The sequence below is a fragment of the Rhinatrema bivittatum genome, chromosome 12 (genome assembly GCF_901001135.1).
Source record: "Rhinatrema bivittatum chromosome 12, aRhiBiv1.1, whole genome shotgun sequence".
Classification (NCBI taxonomy): Eukaryota; Metazoa; Chordata; class Amphibia; order Gymnophiona; family Rhinatrematidae; genus Rhinatrema; species Rhinatrema bivittatum.
The window spans coordinates 17,590,100-17,610,193 of NC_042626.1; the positions used below are offsets into that span (position 1 = coordinate 17,590,100).

The 20,094-nt window shown below is 47.7% G+C and overlaps 1 protein-coding gene across 1 annotated transcript in view; it reads right to left on the bottom strand.

Moving 5' to 3' along the window:
* Positions 1-2,222: 2,222 nt before the first annotated feature.
* Positions 2,223-20,094, bottom strand: part of CACNA1S (calcium voltage-gated channel subunit alpha1 S) — a 73,584-nt gene continuing 55,712 nt past the window's right edge. Inside the window, exons 31-44 of the mRNA XM_029572973.1 lie at positions 19,918-19,983; positions 19,498-19,589; positions 18,680-18,839; positions 17,193-17,320; positions 16,122-16,218; positions 15,234-15,336; positions 11,401-11,502; positions 10,750-10,874; positions 9,911-10,036; positions 9,256-9,464; positions 7,853-7,923; positions 6,426-6,520; positions 4,598-4,735; positions 2,223-3,114 (exon numbers count right to left, since the gene is read on the bottom strand). Of these exons, the coding sequence (XP_029428833.1) occupies positions 2,848-3,114; positions 4,598-4,735; positions 6,426-6,520; positions 7,853-7,923; positions 9,256-9,464; positions 9,911-10,036; positions 10,750-10,874; positions 11,401-11,502; positions 15,234-15,336; positions 16,122-16,218; positions 17,193-17,320; positions 18,680-18,839; positions 19,498-19,589; positions 19,918-19,983 (1,779 nt within the window). The 3' untranslated portion in view covers positions 2,223-2,847. The remainder of the gene's footprint in view (positions 3,115-4,597; positions 4,736-6,425; positions 6,521-7,852; positions 7,924-9,255; positions 9,465-9,910; positions 10,037-10,749; positions 10,875-11,400; positions 11,503-15,233; positions 15,337-16,121; positions 16,219-17,192; positions 17,321-18,679; positions 18,840-19,497; positions 19,590-19,917; positions 19,984-20,094) is intronic.

The following is a 20,094-nucleotide window of genomic DNA, read 5'->3' on the forward strand; positions in this document are numbered from 1 at the left end:
CAATGAGCCTTCCATCCCCCATCAGTCCCTCCCACCTGGTGGGCTGTGCTTGGATGCCTCAACCTTATTTAACCCTGCCATTTTGTCATCATGGGGTGTACTTAGAGTTTAGTTGTGGTCCCACACGGAGTAAGAAAACATCTGGTTTCTCCCTCCTGGTGAGGCCTTCAGGCCTTTGCTTTCTGAAGAGGAGCTCTCTGTTCTTAGCTGCAGTAAGAAACATTTTGACTGAACCCCTGTGAGACTCCCGTACCAGACAGCCCCCCCCCCCCCCCGTTCACCCCCGGAATGTGGAAAGCACCTCTGACAGCAGAACACAAGTCGTGGAAGTTTTTTGATTAAGGAAGGATTTCTCTCTGCCGTGAGGAGGTTTCTATCCACCCCCTTCTCACCGGGAGGCAGGCTGGGTTAGCAGGTACTCGATCCTAGGGCTTTTCAACAGGAGGAGTCACCATTTAAAGCAAAAACTAAGGAGATGAAGTAAGACCTGGAGAGTCCCATCCGGATCGCCGCCTAGGTGGGACCAGGACACAGGGCTGGGTGCTCGGGAACGAGCTGGAGCCTCAGGTGGGACTTCCTCTTCTGTGTTAGAAGGGGAACCCTTTCCATAGGCCGCTGGGAGAGCTTTTGTGCACATTTATATCAGCATGGGAAGCTCTGCCCAGATTGCTGAAGCAAAGGACACCTACCCAGAGGGAACCCCCACGTCTGTACCAAATTCATCTGTAACTTCATATTTATGGATACAATGGACTTTAATTTTGACTTAACAAATCAGAAAATTGGGGCCTGAGAGGGCAAAGTGAAAGGAGACTGGCCAGGGGAGCAGGGGGAGAGAGTGGAAGGGACACTCTTACAGTGAACTTCTAGGGAAATTCTGCTCAAAATATTTAAAACTCTGCATCTTTAAGTAATAACTTTTTTCTGTATTACATTTTAAATTAATTACTTAAAGACTGTCATGTATAATGTGTTATTTTGACTAATACAAACTATGTAGAATTTTGCAGAATTTTAAGGTTTTGTGTGCAGAAGTTTACATTATTTTGTGCAGGAGGACACCCAGCCCTGCTAATTCAGGAGTCTGGCACATACCAGTCTGCATTCGGCTCCTCTTCTCAGTGGATACCCCCTACCCACTGCAAAGCCTTCTCCATAACAGCACGTTGACTTCTCACACTCAAGAAAGCAAGCTGTACAGTAACTGATCTTTCTGGATTGCAAGCATTTTAAGAAAACTTAAAAGTGCAACTCGTCAAAGCACAGCCCTGTCTGGAAGTAGCCTGTTGCTTAAGAATTTCTTACCAATCCTCTTCATATTTCTCTGGAAGGGGCATATGTGAACAGTGATGTCCTCATACATCACTGTTCATATATAACAGCTGGAAAATACATTTTAAGGAGAGCTAGCTTACCATAAAGAGGGCTCCCTGATGCTGTCAGTGGGAACAGTCATTGTCTGCTTCCAGCGCACAGTAGTGGTCTCACAACATCTTCCCCATTGGAGGAAGTGGGAGACATTTTGACATCATTGACTGCTGTAGGTACAAAATGGCTGCTTCCAGCAGCAGAAGGTGAGCCAGTGCAGGGCCTGCTTGGGTCTAAAATTTATTCTGCATCTGGGTGGGTATTTCATCCTGTAAACTACCTTTAATTAGAAGAAATACAATGACAGAAGTGGATATTCAAAAGCCATTTAGACAGATAACTGAAAAGTTATCCATCTTCAGCCTTTATCTGGCTAAATTCTATCCGGCTAATACGTTAGGCGGCTAGAATTTAGCAGGATAAGTCGGGGCTTTCCAGAGTCATAACTGGGAGGAGTTGAGTTAGCCAACTAAGTTGATCGCCTAACTCCAATATTCAGAGTTAGGCGGTTAACTTAGCCGGCTAAGTCTGGTTGGGTCGAAGAGCTGTCCTAAAGTTAGCCGGCTGTGGTTAGCCAGCTGACTACTTAAGATGGCTGGCTATAGTCAATTGTGCAGCTGTACTACTGAATATTTCTCCAAAGTTAGCCGGATAAGTTTATCCAATTAACTCTGCTATCCAGACTCTAGCTGAATATAGATCTCTTGAAATACCTACTGCTCTCATCTCAAAGGAATGCACATGCACATAGAGGAGGTTGTACAGTATGTTCCTGCAAGTAGAAGTCTTGCTGACACCAATGGATGTGCAAATCAATCTTTATTACAAATAAACCGTATTACCCCCCCCCCCCCCCCCCCCCATAATGCACTGAAAACAGAATTTCAAAAACACTTGTTCCTGCAGCCTGAATCTCCCGGCCTGTTGTGCCTCATTCTGTGATACGTCACACCAGGAAACCACCCAGCCTTTCAACATCGATGGGCATCCTCTGGTGAATAATGACCGTCAACATTACAAAGTCCTAAAATCTCTCATACTTGAGACAAAGAAGAAACGTTGAAGAAGAAAACCAGAAAACCACATCAAAACGCTTGGTGTCAAACATTTTGATCCATCTTCCTCACGTGTTACAGAACACCAGGGGGAGGGGGCCCCCCAGCCTATCTGAGGCTGTACAAATGCAATCTTGGCATTCCTAAAATGTTTCCTTGGAGGGCGTCTTTTCTATTTAAGAGCGCTCCTCCAAGAAAGAGAAACCTTGCTTCAGGATTCTCCGCAGCATCTTCCACCAGGCAGAAGACTGGTGAAGACTCAGCCAATCGGGTCTTGGAAATGCGAGGAAAGGTGCATGGCTTCCAAGGTTACCCTCCAGACACCAGGCAAAGGCTTCAGAAAGCAGCCCAAATCAGCAATGGCGGCAAGTAATTCTCACATGTAGACACATGATGTCATCAGGAAGGACATAATCAAGCTGTTTCACAGGCTAGTGCTGACAAAGAGAGTTTCCTCATGGTCTACGGACTCGCCACGCTTTGGGGAGCTGTACAACAAGCTTCCAGAGGTACTGCACATCTGGGAGGTGGTGTTTAAGGCTTCCAGGCATTTCCTTTCACTCATGAGCTGGGAAGTGGCCTTCTCCATGTCCCCCATCTCCATGCAGAAGGCTTCCGCCATTTCCAGCTTCGTCAGCGTAATGAAGGAGGGGCTGTGCGCCAAGGCCTCCAGGCCACCATAGGTCAGAGCCTAAAAGAGATAAGAAGAAGAAGAGAGGTGATCCATCATAGAGTATGAGCATAAGCAGATGACGTCAGCTCAGTCTCCTCATAATTTCTTGAATTTTGGGCTGGCCTGGAGGTTCAGCGTCAGCATACTGCATTGCCATGCAGAGGGACCTGGATTCAGTCCCTGGCTCTAATGTTCTGCTCTCTGGTTTGGCTAAGGCTGGGGATTCTACGTCCCCTGAGGGGAAGCAGGCGGGAGAAGGGGAAGGAGTCACAGTCATTGTGCAATGGTGACACCTAAGGGCCAGCTTTAGGACCCAGGCTTGCAAGGTTCCAGAAGGAGCCCTGGTACATGGCCCCTGACTCATGACTGGACTAAAGTACATTGGGAGGGGATATAAAATGGGGAAAACATTCCAGGCAGTTGTGAATGAAGGGTCCTGGCTCCGATTCAGGTTGAGCTGCATGCTCAAAGGAGCACAAGAAAATTACTGGCTCAGATAAATGTTTTTCTCATAAACTTACCGTTGACATAGGCCTGACTGACCTCTGAACTGCAGGCCTCCATCTCTACACTGAATAGTTACAGCATGAGAGGCAGCAGTTCCTCTGTCCTGTTCTGTCCAGGAAACTCGCCTCTGCTTTGGAGGGCCTGCCTTAGTGGCAAAGGCTGGTCGGCACCAATTTGAAAGACATCGATTAGCCCAGAGCTATGAGGCACTCTGGGCCCCACTAGACACCAAGAATCTCTTCAGGGAGTATGGGTGAGGTCCATGGGGCCCCACTAGACACCAGGGAAATTGTCTGTGTAAGGGAGGGCTGAAAGGGGCCTAAACTCCAGGGATTTCACCTTTGGAAGTGGGGGAGGCAGGGGGGAGTGGTTTTTAAGGAAAGGATAGGCTTTTGGGAAGGGGGGGGGTCAGGTGTTGCCACATGGCTTTACATTTGTTTTGGTTTTTTTAATTTTATGTCTGGAGGCAGCGGGATGATGGGCGGGGCTCTTCCCGGACCTCACAGGGGGAGGGGTAATTTTTGGCCTGCGTGGCCCTTTAAATATTACCTTGGGAGCACTGGAGCATGTGCGGGTGTCCCGATGCTCAGGCAGGATAATATCTTCACCTCCTCAGTTTTCCTTAAAATAACACAGCTTCCCTTATTTTTGGCAAGCCGCATTATTTTATTAGCATAGGATTACCTATGTATTAGCTGTTTTCGCATGTATTTGCATTTTATGTATGCAAGTGCTTAAAAAGCAGCTAGTTTCAATAGGGGGTGGATTTTTGACCCATATATCCCACAAAACAGTGTTTTATGCGTGCTACATGTTGTTTTTCGCATGTTATACCCTCATGGCGGTTTAATAAATCTATCCCTGATTGTAAGCCCCCTGGGGCAGGGAAATACCTACCGGACCTGACTGTACCTTGCTTTGAGCTCAGGTTCTGAAAATCAAGTAATTAAATCCCAGCCCCAAATCCGTGCTCTTCCATCCCAGCAGATCTTACCTCCTGGATGAGCTGATTAGTGGCTGGCGTGAGGGTGGCTGAGGGCTCTTCCTGCGCGCTCAGCAGCTGGGACTGGGAGGGTGGAGAGCTCCTCTCAGTCTTTCTACAGTCAGCGGTGATGCCTTCAGCGTTGGGATCCTGATGAAAATAAAAGTGGAGAGTTCTGATATCTACCCAGCCTGGATGGGAAACAGGCAGAGGCAAACTCAGACACTTTATATTGGGGGTCTATGAAGTTTCTGGGGACTTTTTCATATTTACATAGACTTAGGGACCTTGGTTTTCAGTTATTTTATTTTATTTTTCCTGGGAATTTCAATGTTATAACAACAGTGATATTGCTGCAGTGCGCGTTTCTTTGCTAAATTATCCCCTTTTCAGTGATATCGCTGCAGCGTGCGTTTCTTTGCTAAATTACCCCCTTTTCAGTGATATTGCTGCAGTGCGCGTTTCTTTGCTAAATTATTCCCTTTTCAGTGATATCGCTGCAGTGCGCATTTCTTTGCTAAATTAGCCCCTTTTCAGTGATATCGCTGCAGCGTGCGTTTCTTTGCTAAATTATCCCCTTTTCAGTGATATCGCTGCAACGCGCGTTTCTTTGCTAAATTACCCCCTTTTCAGTGATATCGCTGCAGTGCGCGTTTCTTTGCTAAATTACCCCCTTTTCAGTGATATCGCTGCAGTGCGCGTTTCTTTGCTAAATTATTCCCTTTTCAGTGATATCGCTGTAGTGTGCATTTCTTTGCTAAAGTATCCCCTTTTCAGTGATATCGCTGCAGTGCGCGTTTCTTTGCTAAAGTATCCCCTTTTCAGTGATATCGCTGCAGTGCGCGTTTCGTTGCTAAATTATCCCCTTTTCAGTGATATCGCTGCAGCGCGCATTTCTTTGCTAAATTATCCCCTTTTCAGTGGTATCGCTACAGCGCGCGTTTCTTTGCTAAAGTATCCCCTTTTCAGTGATATCGCTGCAGTGCACGTTTCGTTGCTAAATTATCCCCTTTTCAGTGATATCGCTGCAGTGTGCGTTTCGTTGCTAAATTACCCCCTTTTCAGTGATATCGCTGCAGTGCGCGTTTCCTTGCTAAAGTATCCCCTTTTCAGTGATATCGCTGCAGTGCGCGTTTCTTTGCTAAAGTATCCCCTTTTCAGTGATATCGCTGCAGTGCGCGTTTCTTTGCTAAAGTATCCCCTTTTCAGTGATATCGCTGCAGTGCGCGTTTCGTTGCTAAATTATCCCCTTTTCAGTGATATCGCTGCAGCGCGTGTTTCTTTGCTAAATTATCCCCTTTTCAGTGGTATCGCTACAGCGCGCGTTTCTTTGCTAAAGTATCCCCTTTTCAGTGATATCGCTGCAGTGCACGTTTCGTTGCTAAATTATCCCCTTTTCAGTGATATCGCTGCAGTGTGCGTTTCGTTGCTAAATTATCCCCTTTTTAGTGATATTGGTATAATGTTTGCTCCTTTATCAGGGTTCTTGGTGCAGCTTGCACTCCTTTGGTAAATCAGCTGCTTTTCCATGTTATTAGTGCAGTGTGTGCTCTTTTGGTAAATCAGTGCCTTGTTAGTGTTATTAGTGCAGTATACACCGTTATCAGTGTTATTAGTGCAGTGTGCTTTTGTGTAAATCAATTCCTTTTCAGTGTTATCGGTGTAGTGTACACTGCTCTGGCATTTCTGTTCTTTTCATCACCATCTCTTTAATAAGTAGGCGGAGAGTAGCAGAGCAGTGCACATTGCATGAAGAAAGAACGATGTCTCGCCCTGTGTTCTATGCTCTATGAGAACAAGGACCGGATGAGGAGAACATTGAGATGGACTTGAGGTTTACCTGCAGCCTTGGGCTCGGAGTGCTGCTGTCACTGGTGGTTCTCTTTCTGCCCATTCTTCTCGTTACCTTGTCCAAGCTCAATGAGCAGGCATAACCTGAGAAGCGGAAGAAGGAACGGACCAGTTCAAGGTACATTGGGAGAAGAAGAGGAAGGGTCGGTACTGTCCCTGCATCGCTACTTACTATGCCATATAAAGCTTTTCTGCCTATAACGAGGGGAATGGTGTGGTGATTACAATGCAAAGGTGAGTGTCAGTTCTGCTTCTGTCTCTTTGTGTGACCTTCGTCAAGTCACTGTATCTATCCCACTCTCAGATGTACCCTTGCTAAAATCAGTGATCTTTCTCCAATCCTTTCTTTAGTGAATCCTGAATGTTGTTCCTCACTAAGAGTATCATAAAGTAATATAATAAGTAATATAAAAAATAAATAAACAACATTTCCATAGCATTTCAGATTTTTTCCTTATCATTTCCTCAGAATCTAACAATTGCACCTCTGCCCTTTCTCCTTTCACTGAAACTAGTCTTGTCATTTCGCTTTACCTTGTTTGCTATCTTCCATTCGCATTTTTACCATCCTGACTGCTTTCCCTGGCTCTTTAAGCTTTCCCAGATATTCTTTCCTGTGTTTTCATTTTGCCCCTACTTTCTCCGCCACATACTGGAAAACCATGGTGGTTTCTTCTTCCTCTTACTTTGATTTACTTTTCTGACATAAAGATCTGCTGCCCTTACTGCAGGTTTTGTTTTTTTTTTAGTTTAGCTCACTGTTGTTTTTCATCCAGCAACTCTCATCCTGCTTGCACCTCATTAAAATATTTCCGCATTTTCCAAAAATGGTATTTCTGCACTCTATGTCTTTTCCGCATTGGCTGTTATATCAAAGCATACCCGGATATTAGAGACGCTTTTTCCATTCGTAAGTACCAGCTCCGGTATCATCCTTTGTCTGAGGATAGCCCCCAGTGAATCGAGGCTCTCTCTATTTCTCACTGAGTCTGCTGATGGAATACTCCAATGCACATCCAACAGGTTAAAATCTCCCCCCCCCCCCCCCCCATACGTCATTTCTACTTTTTGGATGTCTTCCACCAAATTAGAGGTCTGTAGACCACACTAGTGTAGACAGATGTCCCACCACCCCTTTCCGAGATAACTCATAGCACTTCTTCAGGGGCGGGTTGGCCTATCGGGGGATCGGTCATCCCCCGGTGGGCCGGTCGCTCCAGTCACGTGGTCTGCCGTGAGCGGCAGTGACAGAGCCGCGCTCGGCAGACCACGTGATGTGTCCTGGGCGGCGAACACCCGGGCCGGTCGTCATCGGGAATCCGCCGCTGCACTTCTTCCTCTCCCCATGTCTCCTGCATAAAACCCATGCATTGCACATGAGGACGTGGCCTGCTCCAGCGTGATGCTGGGACTTACTAGGAGAGGCACCCGCTGTGGTAGCCATCACTGGTGTGGCCTGGCTTCTCAGCTCTTCTTCAAAGACAATCCTGCAATGAAAAGTCACAGCTCCTCAGTCCAAGCACGCCTCTACCCAGGGCTATCATGGAGCTATAATACTGTCATACTAAGACTGAGAAGGGCCACGCTCCAGTGGCTTAAGACACAACCACCGTAACTGATTGGCATCCCTAGCCCAAATAAACGGCACAATTTTAGTCATCACAATCTCCAGCCCAGGACACCCATCTCGCACTAAATGTCCACAACAAAAGAGGTGAATGATATGAAATCCCACAAAGGTATATAAGAATTCCACATAAAGGAAAATTGGTTCTCACCTGCTAATTTTCGTTCCTGTAGTACCACGGATCAGTCCAGACTGCTGGAAGGGAGGCAAAACCAGCAATCTGGACTGATCCGGGTACGTACAGGGAACATTATATTAATTTTTTTGAAAGAGGGATTGTGTCAGACTTCAGTTCTAGATGCAATCTGCAGTCTTTTGCCCGCAATTGGCTTTAAACTGTTACAATGGCACCATTTTCAAGTTGTTGTATCAGCCCATGACGGGGAGGGTTTACAGTTTTGAAGTCCTTATGATGTTCCCCTGAGGCAGGCACAGTTGTACTGAAACATCAGTGATGTCAGGGTTGTCTTGAGAACATAAGGTTTCTTCTTGACGCCTTAAAAGATTAAGTTCTTTTAATAAAAAAAAAAATTTAAAAAGTGTGGTTCACAAAAAAAATGTTTTTTTTAAAGTTTTTCATTACAAAAATAGAGAAAGATTGTAAATGATGGAAAGGCCAATGCATTATATGACTACAGTTTGAAACCCACTGTGGGCAAAAGCTGCATCTAGCATTGAAGTCTGACACAATCTCTCTTTCAAAAAAAATCTACGTAACGTTATGTGGAATTCGTATGTACAAGTTTAGTCATTTCAGAGACTGCTCACACGCAGCAAGCCTTCTTTTAACCCTATCACCATGTTTTATCTGGATACGGGAAAATTCCTGAAGACTCTAAAAGGGATCCCAGAGCAGGCACTAAAGCAGGAAGAGGATTAGCATTCGGAGGAATATCAGGAAATGCCGGCTCTCACAATACAACGTTTACATTCAAACCTCCCACTGCACTCTCCAAATCTTTGTTCCTCCTCTTCTCTCACCGTCCCGTCAGAAACACGCGTGCTCTCTCTCACAGCTACACATCTGCCGAGCACAATCACAGCTGTACAGAGCTGCACACCTACGCTGTCTTTTCCGCACACGTGTACCACACAATCGCATGCGTACAGTCACAGCTACACCCCTACGCACACTCTCACACAGCTACACACGTCCACGGATACCTGCACGTACGCACACACTTGGGCCTACCTTGATATGGCATTGTTGTTGGCATTATTCACATTTCTGTTTTCCTCGGGGGGAAAAAACTCGACATTGGGCAAGAAAACGGGGGAGTCCAGGTCCTCGCTTCCGGCTTCCGAAAAACGCAGGGGTCTCTGGCTGGTGATGTGGGGCTGCAGGGGGGTGTGATGCTCTAGCTGGAAGTTGTCTACGTGGCCGAACAAGCCACCCGTCCTCTGAAACGGAGACAAAACATGTCAGAGGTGGCCTTGACTCCTTCTTGAAGGTTCCGCTTTCATCGGTCCACAGGCGAGGCCGCGGAAGGAGGCCCCGGACTGAGAGTCCCTGCTGACACGTGGGGGAGCAGTGCTAGGGGAGGGGGCTGCGCTGCTGAGGATGCTGCCCTTCCAGTGCTGACACTGCAGGGCAGTGCTAGGAGAGGCATCACACGGCAGGAGGCACTCTCCTTCAGATTATTTACTCAGATCCTACCTACTCATCTTTTTCTTTATAGTGTAGTGGTCCGGCTTGCTGTCTAAAGGCACAGAGATGGCAACCAGCCACTACATTCTGGGTGCAAGGATCAGGAGGCGGTCTGGAAGGAATTTTCTGATGTGTTTTCTCCTCGAACTGATTAGGTTGTCGCTGCAGCTTCAGGATGCACAGAGGGCTCCGTACTCACTCTATAGATTCCCTCCTCTGCGGCTGCCTGCATGGCTTTCTCCAGCTCCTCCTCTGCCGTCAGGTCTCCAGAGATTGCCCGGTGGATCTCTGGTGCTGCCTCTTCTTCAATGCTACGCAGGCCAGCCTGTGTATTAGAGACCATCGGAAGAGATTATGCACTGGTAACTGTTATAGATGAAAACAGACCAAAAGAGAGTCAAATACAGAAAATTAAAGGGATGAGGAAAGAACTTACATATAGTAACATAGAAAAGGACCAAATGGCCCATCCAGTCTGCCCAGCAAGCTTCCTATGGTAATATCTACCACAGTTTCTCTTAAGGGTAGTCTGTGCAGTTACCCCCAATCCTTTTAATAAGGGTAGTAATATTTACAATCAAAAACCAAACAACTGTCAAAACCATAAAAAATAAAATCGCTGATGTTTTATTGGTTTGCTTTAAGTTTATGTTTTAAGAATTTTATGAATGTATTATGGAACCTGCACTGGACACATTTTATGGAAGATATGGAATAAAAGGTTAAGAAACACTGGTATAGAGGACATTCCCTTATCCCCCAGAATGCGGGAGATATCAGGGGGGTTGAATGCAAGCAGCCAGCCACACGGGGTGTTTACAAAATCCACTGCGCCACTGTAAAGACCCTTGGAGGATCTGTTCCATGGGCACCTCACTCTAGGAGAAGTGCATTGCTGCACCGTATTCTCCTTATCTTGAAGGTAACTTTCCCCTTCTCCCCAGCCTCCTGCACGTGCACCCCACTCAGCTTTAGGGATCGCACTCCTCTCCTGGGATAAGCAGGTGGGTGCAGGTGGGATTTTCTTTTTACACGTGCCTGGATTTCGACTGCATTCTTCTTGGGTCGGTAACCATAGTACTCCTCCTGACGCTTCTTGAACTTTCTGAAATGCTCCTGGATGAGGAAGGTGGCGTAGAACTTGCCCACAGTGACTTCGTCATCTGGGGAATAAAGCAGAACGCAGTCATTACAGGACTGCCAACCCCAGTATGCTAAGGCTCCAGAGTATGATTTCAGATAATCTGAACAGGCAGCGAGGCACTTCTCGGGACCGAGAGTCAGAAAGAGAAATCAGGAGAGCTCATCTAATCAGGGGACTGTATAATAAGGACATCATTTTACTAAGGAAAGATTTGCTAGCAAAGAGAATATGCATATTCTGTGTGTGTGTTTTTTTTCACCTCCCCATTAAGGACATCTGTTATTATCTTTATAGTGCTTGGTCCCAATGTAGTTCTCAGTCCACAAATCCCAGTGCACACTTATTGTTTCACATTCACTTACTGCACAGAGAAAAAAACATTACAAAGATCACGATGTGTTCACTGATGATCTGAAGACATCAGACAATAGGAATACTCTCGACTGGAGCAGTGACATTAAGTGAATACTCAGCCCTGATTGGAGAAATGATGTAAAGGGAATACTCGGCCCTGATTGGAAGACTAGCATTAGGGGAATACTCACCTCCAATCGGAGGAATGACTTGGTCCAGCAGCTTCATGCTGGTTCGCTTCCAGATTTTCTTGATAATGGCCCTCAGCTCCTCATTGGCCTGCTCAAAATTACCTGCAAATGCACAAACCACCTCTGCTGAGCACTTATTGAAATTTAGCCAGAGCAGGGAACTTTCATGCTAGGGGATTCTTAAATCGGTTAGGTGTGCCCGGCTATGCTGCCTTCATCCTTGTGCCGATCCAGATCATGACACTGGGCGCGTTGAATAGAAGCCCAGCAGGGCCACAGACCTTTTTTTTTTGTATTTTTAGCCTTATGAACTGGTTTCAAGTGATGTCTGTGGTACTGAGTGAGGCTGCGGGGACAGTCTCTTTGGGGGGTTATTTCAGAAGCACAAATAAGCTATTTTTCCAGCTATTAAAGCAATGGTGCTCAAACAGGTCCTCCGGCCCCCTCATAGCCAGTCAGGTTTTCAGCCTCTCTCTAATAAATATGCTTGAGATTTACATCGCTTTGAAATACACCTTGTAAGACAGAGCGATTCATCATGTGGAATAAACCATAACTGCACGCTTTGCGACCAGTGCATGTAAATGACTCTCGTGCAGATTTGTTTGGGATTTCCTGAAAATCCGACTAGTTGTGGTGGGAGCATCCAGGGACCAGTCTGAGCACCACTGTATTGAGAGGTCATCAGAAAGTTAGAAATGTTCAGGAAACCTGCAGTCTGCTCATTTTCCCTCCCCACTGTCAGCACCATAGATGCGACTTTAACCTTGCTGCCCTGTGCTCTCTGTGTTTGTCTCATGGCTTCTTGAATTCAATAATTGATTTTCCCTCCCCCTACCACCTCTCCATTGGGAGGCACATTGGCAAAGCAGTGGTTGTACCTTGAATCCCAACCAATGAAGGATCATACGTAAAGTCCCCTATGTGTAAAATAATCAGCTAAGGGCCACTGATATTCAAAACTCAGAACCAGGATATGTTGTGAGAGATATAGGAAAATTGGTTCTTACCTGTTCGTTTTTGTTCCTGGAATACCACAGATCAGTCCAGACAAGTGGGTTTTGCATCCCTACCAACAGATGGAGGCAGAGAATAAAAACTTTTCAGGCACTGCTACATAACAGAGAGTGCCACCTGTAGTCCCTCAGCATTGACCTGTACCCAAGCCAATGTAGAGAAAAAAACTCTCCAACTCAATCAAACTTTCCCTTCTAGGGCAAACAGAGAACCCAGGGTTGGAGTCCCTTGAATTGGAGCCTTCACACCCGAATAAGGAACTGAAAACCAACTAGCTCACTCGGTTCAACATATATACATACAAAAAGATCTGAATTCAATTCTAATCACAGCTGCAACAGTCTTCCAGAACTAAGTGGACAGGTCTCTGGACTGATCTGGGGTATTCTAGAAATGAAAATTAGCAGGTAAGAACCAATTTTCCTTTCCTGTTCATACCCCAGATCAGTCCAGACAATTGGGATGTACCCAAACTCCCCTACTCTGGGTGGGATCCCAAAAGACTCACTCTCAAGACACTCACCAAACGTCGCGTCCTCCTGTGCCTGAACATCCAGTCAGTAATGTCTGGTGAAAGTGTGAAGCATAGACCATGTTGCAGCTCTACAGATCTCCTGAGGTGACACCAACTGACACTCCACCCAGGAGGCAGCTTGTGCCCTAGTAGAATGCGCTCGTAAACCTACTGGAGCCGCACATCCTTTTCAAAGATAGGCAGAAAAAAAATGTCTCCTGTAACCAGCGAGAGATCGTGGCTTTAGAGGCCTGACATACATTCTTCACTCCACTGAACAGAACAAAGAGATGATCCGAGCGACAAAAACTGTTTGTGATCTTAAGATACCACAACAGAATCTGATGAACATCCAACAAATGAAGTTCTCTTGCCGGTGGTGTCTCCCGCGACCAATTCAGAAAAGTGGGAAGCTCCACCATCAGATTCACATGGAGAGAGGAAACTACCTTCGGTAAAAAGGAGGGAACCGTACGCAGCGTCACACCATCATCCACAATCTTTAAGAAAGGATCTCTACATGACAGGACCTGAAGCTCCGAAATCTGTCTGGCTGAACAAATTGCCACCAGAAAAACTGTCTTCAAGGTGAGACCCTTTACTGATGCCCCTCGCAAAGGCTCAAAAGGAGAATCATACAGCACCTGTTGAAGCAAGTTAAGGTTCCATTCTGGACACAACTTCCAAAGTGGAGGTCGCAAATGATTGACCCCCTTCAGAAAGCGAACAAGATCCAGATGAGAGGCCAAAGACCTCTCCCGCAACCTGCCTTTAAGGCATCTCAAGACTGCCATCTGAACCCGAAGCGAATTATAGGCCAGGCCCTTTGACAAACCCCATTACAAAAATGCCAAGATGTGAGGGAGGTCCACCTGTAACAGATCCAGACCTTCCTCCCAATACCAGGACTCAAATACCTTCCACATCCTGGAATACACTAGGAAAGTAGTAGGCCTCCTAGTCTGCAGTAAGGTGGTAATAACTGGCTCAGAATGTCCTTTCAGCTGCAAGCATCGTCTCTTAAAAGCCAAGCTGCAAGACAAAAGTGATCCACCTGATCCGAAAAGATGGGTCCTTGCCAAAGCAACCCTTGTAGATGAGCCAACCTGAGAGGGCCATCTATTGCAAGATGTACCATGGTCTCTTCTGTCAACAGGTATAATTTAGCCATCACCCTACCGACCCTGAGACCCACTAACTTCTTCACCTTTTTGGGCTCTGGAAAAGCCCTAGGAGGTCCACGCTGTACATTTAGAACTGGGTGCACCCCTTCATTATCTGACTCCTCTTGGGCGACCTTAATTCCTAACTCCTCAAGGACCTGCGGAATAAGAGGCCGCAACTCCTCCTTCCTGAACAATCGGACAACCCTCAGGTCATCTCCTTCCTCCACCAGCATTTCATTTGGATCCTGGGCATCCTTGTCTGTGTCCAGATCGGCATCAGGATCAGCATCCGGATCCCCATGTGGACCACCATCCACTGGAGCAATATCCCCTGGATCATCCACCAGATCCTCCTGCAGTTTATCAGAGTCTTTCTCATCCTGAACTGCAGCATGCCCCAGACCCAGACATCTGAGTAAGCCCCCAGACCCCAAGCTTTCAAACCCCGCTGCTGAAGCCATCTTCGCTCTCTTAAAGGAGCACCGCAGCTTCTGGTCCAGGGGCCGCTTCCTCCCTGTCCCCTTCCTTGCCAAATAGGCCTTGTGAAGGAGCAGAAAAAAATCTGCTGAGAAATTTTCCATCTCTGCGGAATCCTCAGCCTGCACGCTGCCATCAGACTCTCCCCCCCTGATCCTGATCCTCTGCTGCAGCTTGGACCATAGGAGATAGGGGGGTGGGGGAAGTCCCTAGGTCCTTTGGAAGCCACTTGATTCGTACTGCTTGCCTCAGCCAAAATAGCTGCATCTCTGATCCTTCCAGGGACCTCTGCAATGAGCCCTGTCTACCTGGTGACTCTTCTGCTGTTTGCCTCAGCGGAGATTCCCTTCCCTCCTGAGGCACAGTCCATGCAAAACGCAGGCACTCGCAGGGAGAAAAGAGCGAGGAGGTTAGGGACCATGGACAGGAACTCACAGGGAAGGGCAGGAGGTTATGGATCATGGACAGGCACTCACAAGGAAGAGGAAAGGGCAGGAGGTTAGGGATCATGGACAGGCACTCACAGGGAAGAGGAAAGGGCAGGAGGTTAGGGACCATGGACAGGCACTCACAGGGAAGAGGAAAGGGCAGGAGGTTAGGGACCATGGACAGGCACTCGCAAGAAAAAGAGAAGGGCGGGGGAGCAGGGGAGGTCTTACCTTCAGTCTTGATCTTGAGAGCAGTTCGGACGAGGGCAAAGAGGGTTGCATTGAAGGTGACCGTACCATCGCTATTCAGGGGCATGTTCATGCTAACCAGACGCTGCAAAACACCAACAGAAGCCATCAGATTTGAGGACAGCGAGAGCTGGGGTTCCTATAATAATCCTCCCTGTGGTACTGAGCAGTCAAAGGTAGCCAGAGAAACAGACTTCAGGCTGGAGTCTGGCAAAATCTTTAACAAACCTCTCTACTCGTGGAAGGGTGTGGTGGAGGAGAGGTAGGCGTGAGGGGGCATGGATAAGAAGGGAAATGGAGATGAGGGGTGTGGGAGAGGAGAGGTAGACGTGAGGGGGCATGGATAAGAAGGGATAGGAGATGAGGGGTGTGAGAGAGGAGAGGTAGGCGTGAGGGGGCATGGATAAGAAGGGAAATGGAGATGAGGGGTGTGGGAGAGGAGAGGTAGACGTGAGGGGGCATGGATAAGAAGGGATAGGAGATGAGGGGTGTGAGAGAGGAGAGGTAGGCGTGAGGGGGCATGGATAAGAAGGGAAATGGAGATGAGGGGTGTGGGCGAGGAGAGGTAGGCGTGAGGGGGCATGGATAAGAAGGGATAGGAGATGAGGGGTGTGGTGGAGGAGAGGTAGGCGTGAGGGGGCATGGATAAGAAGGGAAATGGAGATGAGGGGTGTGGGAGAGGAGAGGTAGGCGTGAGGGGGCATGGATAAGAAGGGATAGGAGATGAGGGGTGTGGGAGAGGAGAGGTAGGCGTGAGAGGGCATGGATAAGAAGGGACAGGAGATGAGGGCTATGGGAGAGGAAGGGATGTGGGAGGAGGGAAGGGCTATGGGAGAGGCAGTCACTTCTGCAGCCAAGCCATGGTTTTACCTTACAAGCTACTCGGTGCGGACAAAACTTTCCAAACCCAAGCGGTGGCTGGATGCGCCGCAGCAAGGTCACCACATCCAAATGTTTGATTCTTCCCCTGCAGGCATTAATGGACAGATGTCTTACAGATGTGTCCAAAAAAGAAAAGATCTCAGGGCTTACCTTGTGGCAAAGGATTAGTGGCCACCACTAGAATGAGATACTAACGAAACCCGTAACCTTCAGAGGGTGTGCAAGCAGCCCCGTGGCCCAGAGGCTGTGGACGAAGCTCCGATTCAGTTCTCAGGCCACACTCCTCCTCCTGAGGGGGCAGTGCTTATGGCCCCTAGGAGCCAATGCAACACCTAATGGCCAGGTCAGCTGCTCCCTCTCGTGGGCTATGTTCCTTATTTATTTTATTTCTATTCAGCCTACATTCAAGCATTTCCTATCCCCAGAGGGCTTGCAATGTAAGTTTGTACCTGAGGCAATGGAGGGTGAAGTGACCTGCTCAAGGTCACGAGGACGGCTGGGGAATCCTTCCCTGAATCTCAGCCCGCTGCTCTAACCACTAGACTATTCCTCCTTGGTTGGTGAATTGCCACTGTGACACCAGGACGGACAAGGGAGGTAAAGGGGGGAGGCTTAAGGGGACAGAACACTAGTGGCCCCCAAAGGAGGTTCATGGGACCTCAGTTTAAGGCTGCAACGGTCAGAAAAGGCAGAGAGCAGACTCTCAGTCAGGCTATAAGTCAAGGAATCAAAGGAAGTTAGTTGGCCACACAACACTTTGTAGACATGGCTGATGATCTAAGGATTAGTTCATTTTATTGTCAAGCTAGCAACCAGAGTTTTATTCCTGACCCGGGCACCTGCGGGAATTACTAGGGAAGAAACTACAGTAAGACTCACTGCCACTGTGGGGGGGGAAGAGGGAGAGCCTGGCAGCACTCTCACAGTTGGCCAAAAGGTTGCTGGCTCTGGAGGAACCTGTCGCCTCAGGTCAGAGGTGCAGAGCGATTGCACATTACAGGCATCTGCTGGGGACCAGATGGAATCAGTAATATAAGTGAAACAGAGCTTCTCACTTACTTGGCCTCCGGGTCATATTCTGCCCAAATTCTTTTGAATTCGTCCAGGTGATGAGGGCCCAAAATGGACCAGTCGCGGGTCAGATAGTCAAAGTTGTCCATGATGACCGCCACAAAGAGGTTAATAATCTGAGGAAAGGCAGAGATGTGAGCTGCATTCCTTTAACTGGGCATCCCAGACACAACCCCTGCCGGGCCGGGCCCAGGATGCAAGCAGAGAAGCAGTTTTGTGCTGCGGAAATCGTATGCGTGAGCTGCGCTTCAGGACATTATCGGATCACGTGAGGTTCATTTTCAGCCTTGGGAGATATTATTCACATGCAGTTCTGGGCAACTATCCTGGAGATTTGTATTTGAGAATTTGGGGGGGAGGGGTTTGTTAACACTTTGCACCTCTAAAGCTTTCTGATATAAGCTCTAGTTGCACTTTTAAGGGGTCACTTTCCAATCTTCCTCCCTCATTCAAAGTCGGTGGGTAGCTATTACCTAATTTTTAAAGGAAAAGCTTGCACACTTTTCTTTTGAAAATTGCTCCTGGGTGTAAAATAGCTAAGGCCTTTTTCACCTGCCTTTCGTGCGGATGAAAGTTCAATGAAAAGTAGTGTGCATGGATTTGAGAATCCGATTTACGAGCTGAACCCATCTCTGGGGGATGCCTCCTCGCAGTCCAGCTAAACGTGCAGGAGCTACGGGAGTCTGAGCACGGTGTCAGGCAGATCCAGGGAGGAACAATTTGCAGACAGCGGGGGGGGGGGGGGGGGGAATGGCTTTGAGAAGAGAGCCCGTTGTAACTAAGGAGTCAGCCAGCTAGATCTCCACCCCACCCCTTCCCCGCACCACCTGTGAGCAGAAAAAGGCTGATCCAAGGGCAAGGAGAAGTCAGGGGAGGGAAACAACAGGTCTCAGGCTCGACTAGACTGTAAGCTCCCCAGAACATGGACTGTCTCCTCTGGGCATCTGCCTATGTCTGGTAGCACTTTACAAATGATAATAAATAGCAGGCATGGGGCAGTTTCATTTTCAAACTGCCCCCTTGCCACCACATGCAGAAAAAGCAGATGCAAGGTGCCTGGATCCCTTTGTACTTGTGCACCTTGCAAAGGGAAAGCTAGCTATGAGGTCTGTGGGCAAGCAAAAATTGATTTGGGCTACAATTTGGGCTGTATAATTATGAACTGAGGCTTTTGAGTGTTGTATATCATCTCTTACTGTCTTCTTCTCCAATTTTGGATTTACCTCTCTCATTAACTGCATTTCATCAGAGGCTCCAGCAAGAACTGAAATTTACAGCAATCAGATGGCTGGGGAGGATATGATTTTATTTTGCAGTGGTTCCATTGTGGAGTTTTCCCACTTTGATGGCTGAATTTTCTATACCAGTGGAGCACATTAGTAACCTTGGCTCGAATGTTGAGGTCCCCCCCCCCCCGTTACCTACACTACCTGCCCCTCAGGAAAAGAAAGGGGAGATGGGAAAAGCAGACTGACCAGAAAGGCACAGAGCATGTAGAAACTGATGAAGTAGAAATAAGCAAAGCCAGCTCCGCAGGTATACTCCTCCCCTGGGACGAAGTCTGATTCAGGGTCACACAGCTTCCCGTAGCTGCACGCCAGCAGGATCTCCTGCCAGGCCTCTCCCGTCGCACACCTGCAAGGAGAGGAGAATGCTGACCCAGCAGCCGAGGCGGGGACTGGCACGAGAGGAATTCTCAGAGGCTCCGGGACCCATCCATGTAACGGCATCCATCCCCCCCACACAGATTAATAAAGGTGAAGCAAGAGACAGGGAAAGAGATGTTCATTATCCCCTGCAGTGTGTGACACAGTGAGACAGAAAGGATAGAAATGCCTGGAAATGGTTTGTATTCCCTGCAGTGTATTAGAAGGGATAGAAACATCTGGGGATGGTCTTTATTCACTGCACTGTGTGATACAGTTAGATAGAAGGGATATAAACGCTTGGGAATGTTTTTTATTCCCTGCTGTGTATTAGAAGGGATAGAAACATCTGGGGATGGTTTGTATTCCCTGCAGTGTATTATAAGGGATAGAAACATCTGGGGATGGTCTTTATTCGCAGCAGTGTGTGATACAGTGAGACAGAAAGGATAGAAAATTAATGCCTGGGGATGGTCTTTATTCACTGCACTGTGTGATACAGTTAGATAGAAGGGATATAAACGCTTGGGAATGGTTTTTTATTCCCTGCTGTGTATTAAGAGTGCTGGGCTTGAGACACTGTGGCAGGGGGTATTGCTGTAGTGGCAGGGGTAGAGGTGTTGCTGCTAGGTAGTAAAAGCACAGACCTGAACAGTACGAGCACCGCTTGCGGGAACGTCTGGAAGTTGTTGTTCCGATTGATTTGGGTCCCGTCTACCATTGCAATTTTTCCAAATACCTGTGGAGTAGGACAGCAGGAGCGTTACACCTCCTGGACCTCCCCTGATATCTTGCTGTGGGCTGGCATGGCTCAGATCCCGCTATACCCTACTGTGCTTTGCACGCCCATTCTTTCAGGCAGCGTTCCTTCAGATGCAGTGCCCAGCCACCACTTTCTCTTCTAAGCCACAAATGGTTGGTAACAAACATTAGTGCTGTGACTCTGCTTTTCCAGAAGTCTTGGCCTTACAGTTTGATTGGAAAAGAAGTCCCAGCAAGGGGCAGAGACTGTCTGGACCTTTATCCCTTTCTTTTCCCCCCTTTCCCCATGCGCCTGTTCTCCTCACCTGCATGCCGATCACAGCATAGATGAAGAACAGCATCACAATCAACAGAGCCACATATGGCAGAGCCTAAGAGAGAGAGAAAATATCCAACAGAATATTGGTTAGTGGCCCTTTAAAATGTGACAGGAAGTCCATGTGTTAGCTCAGTGAATGGTTTCATTTCTTGATGCACTTACA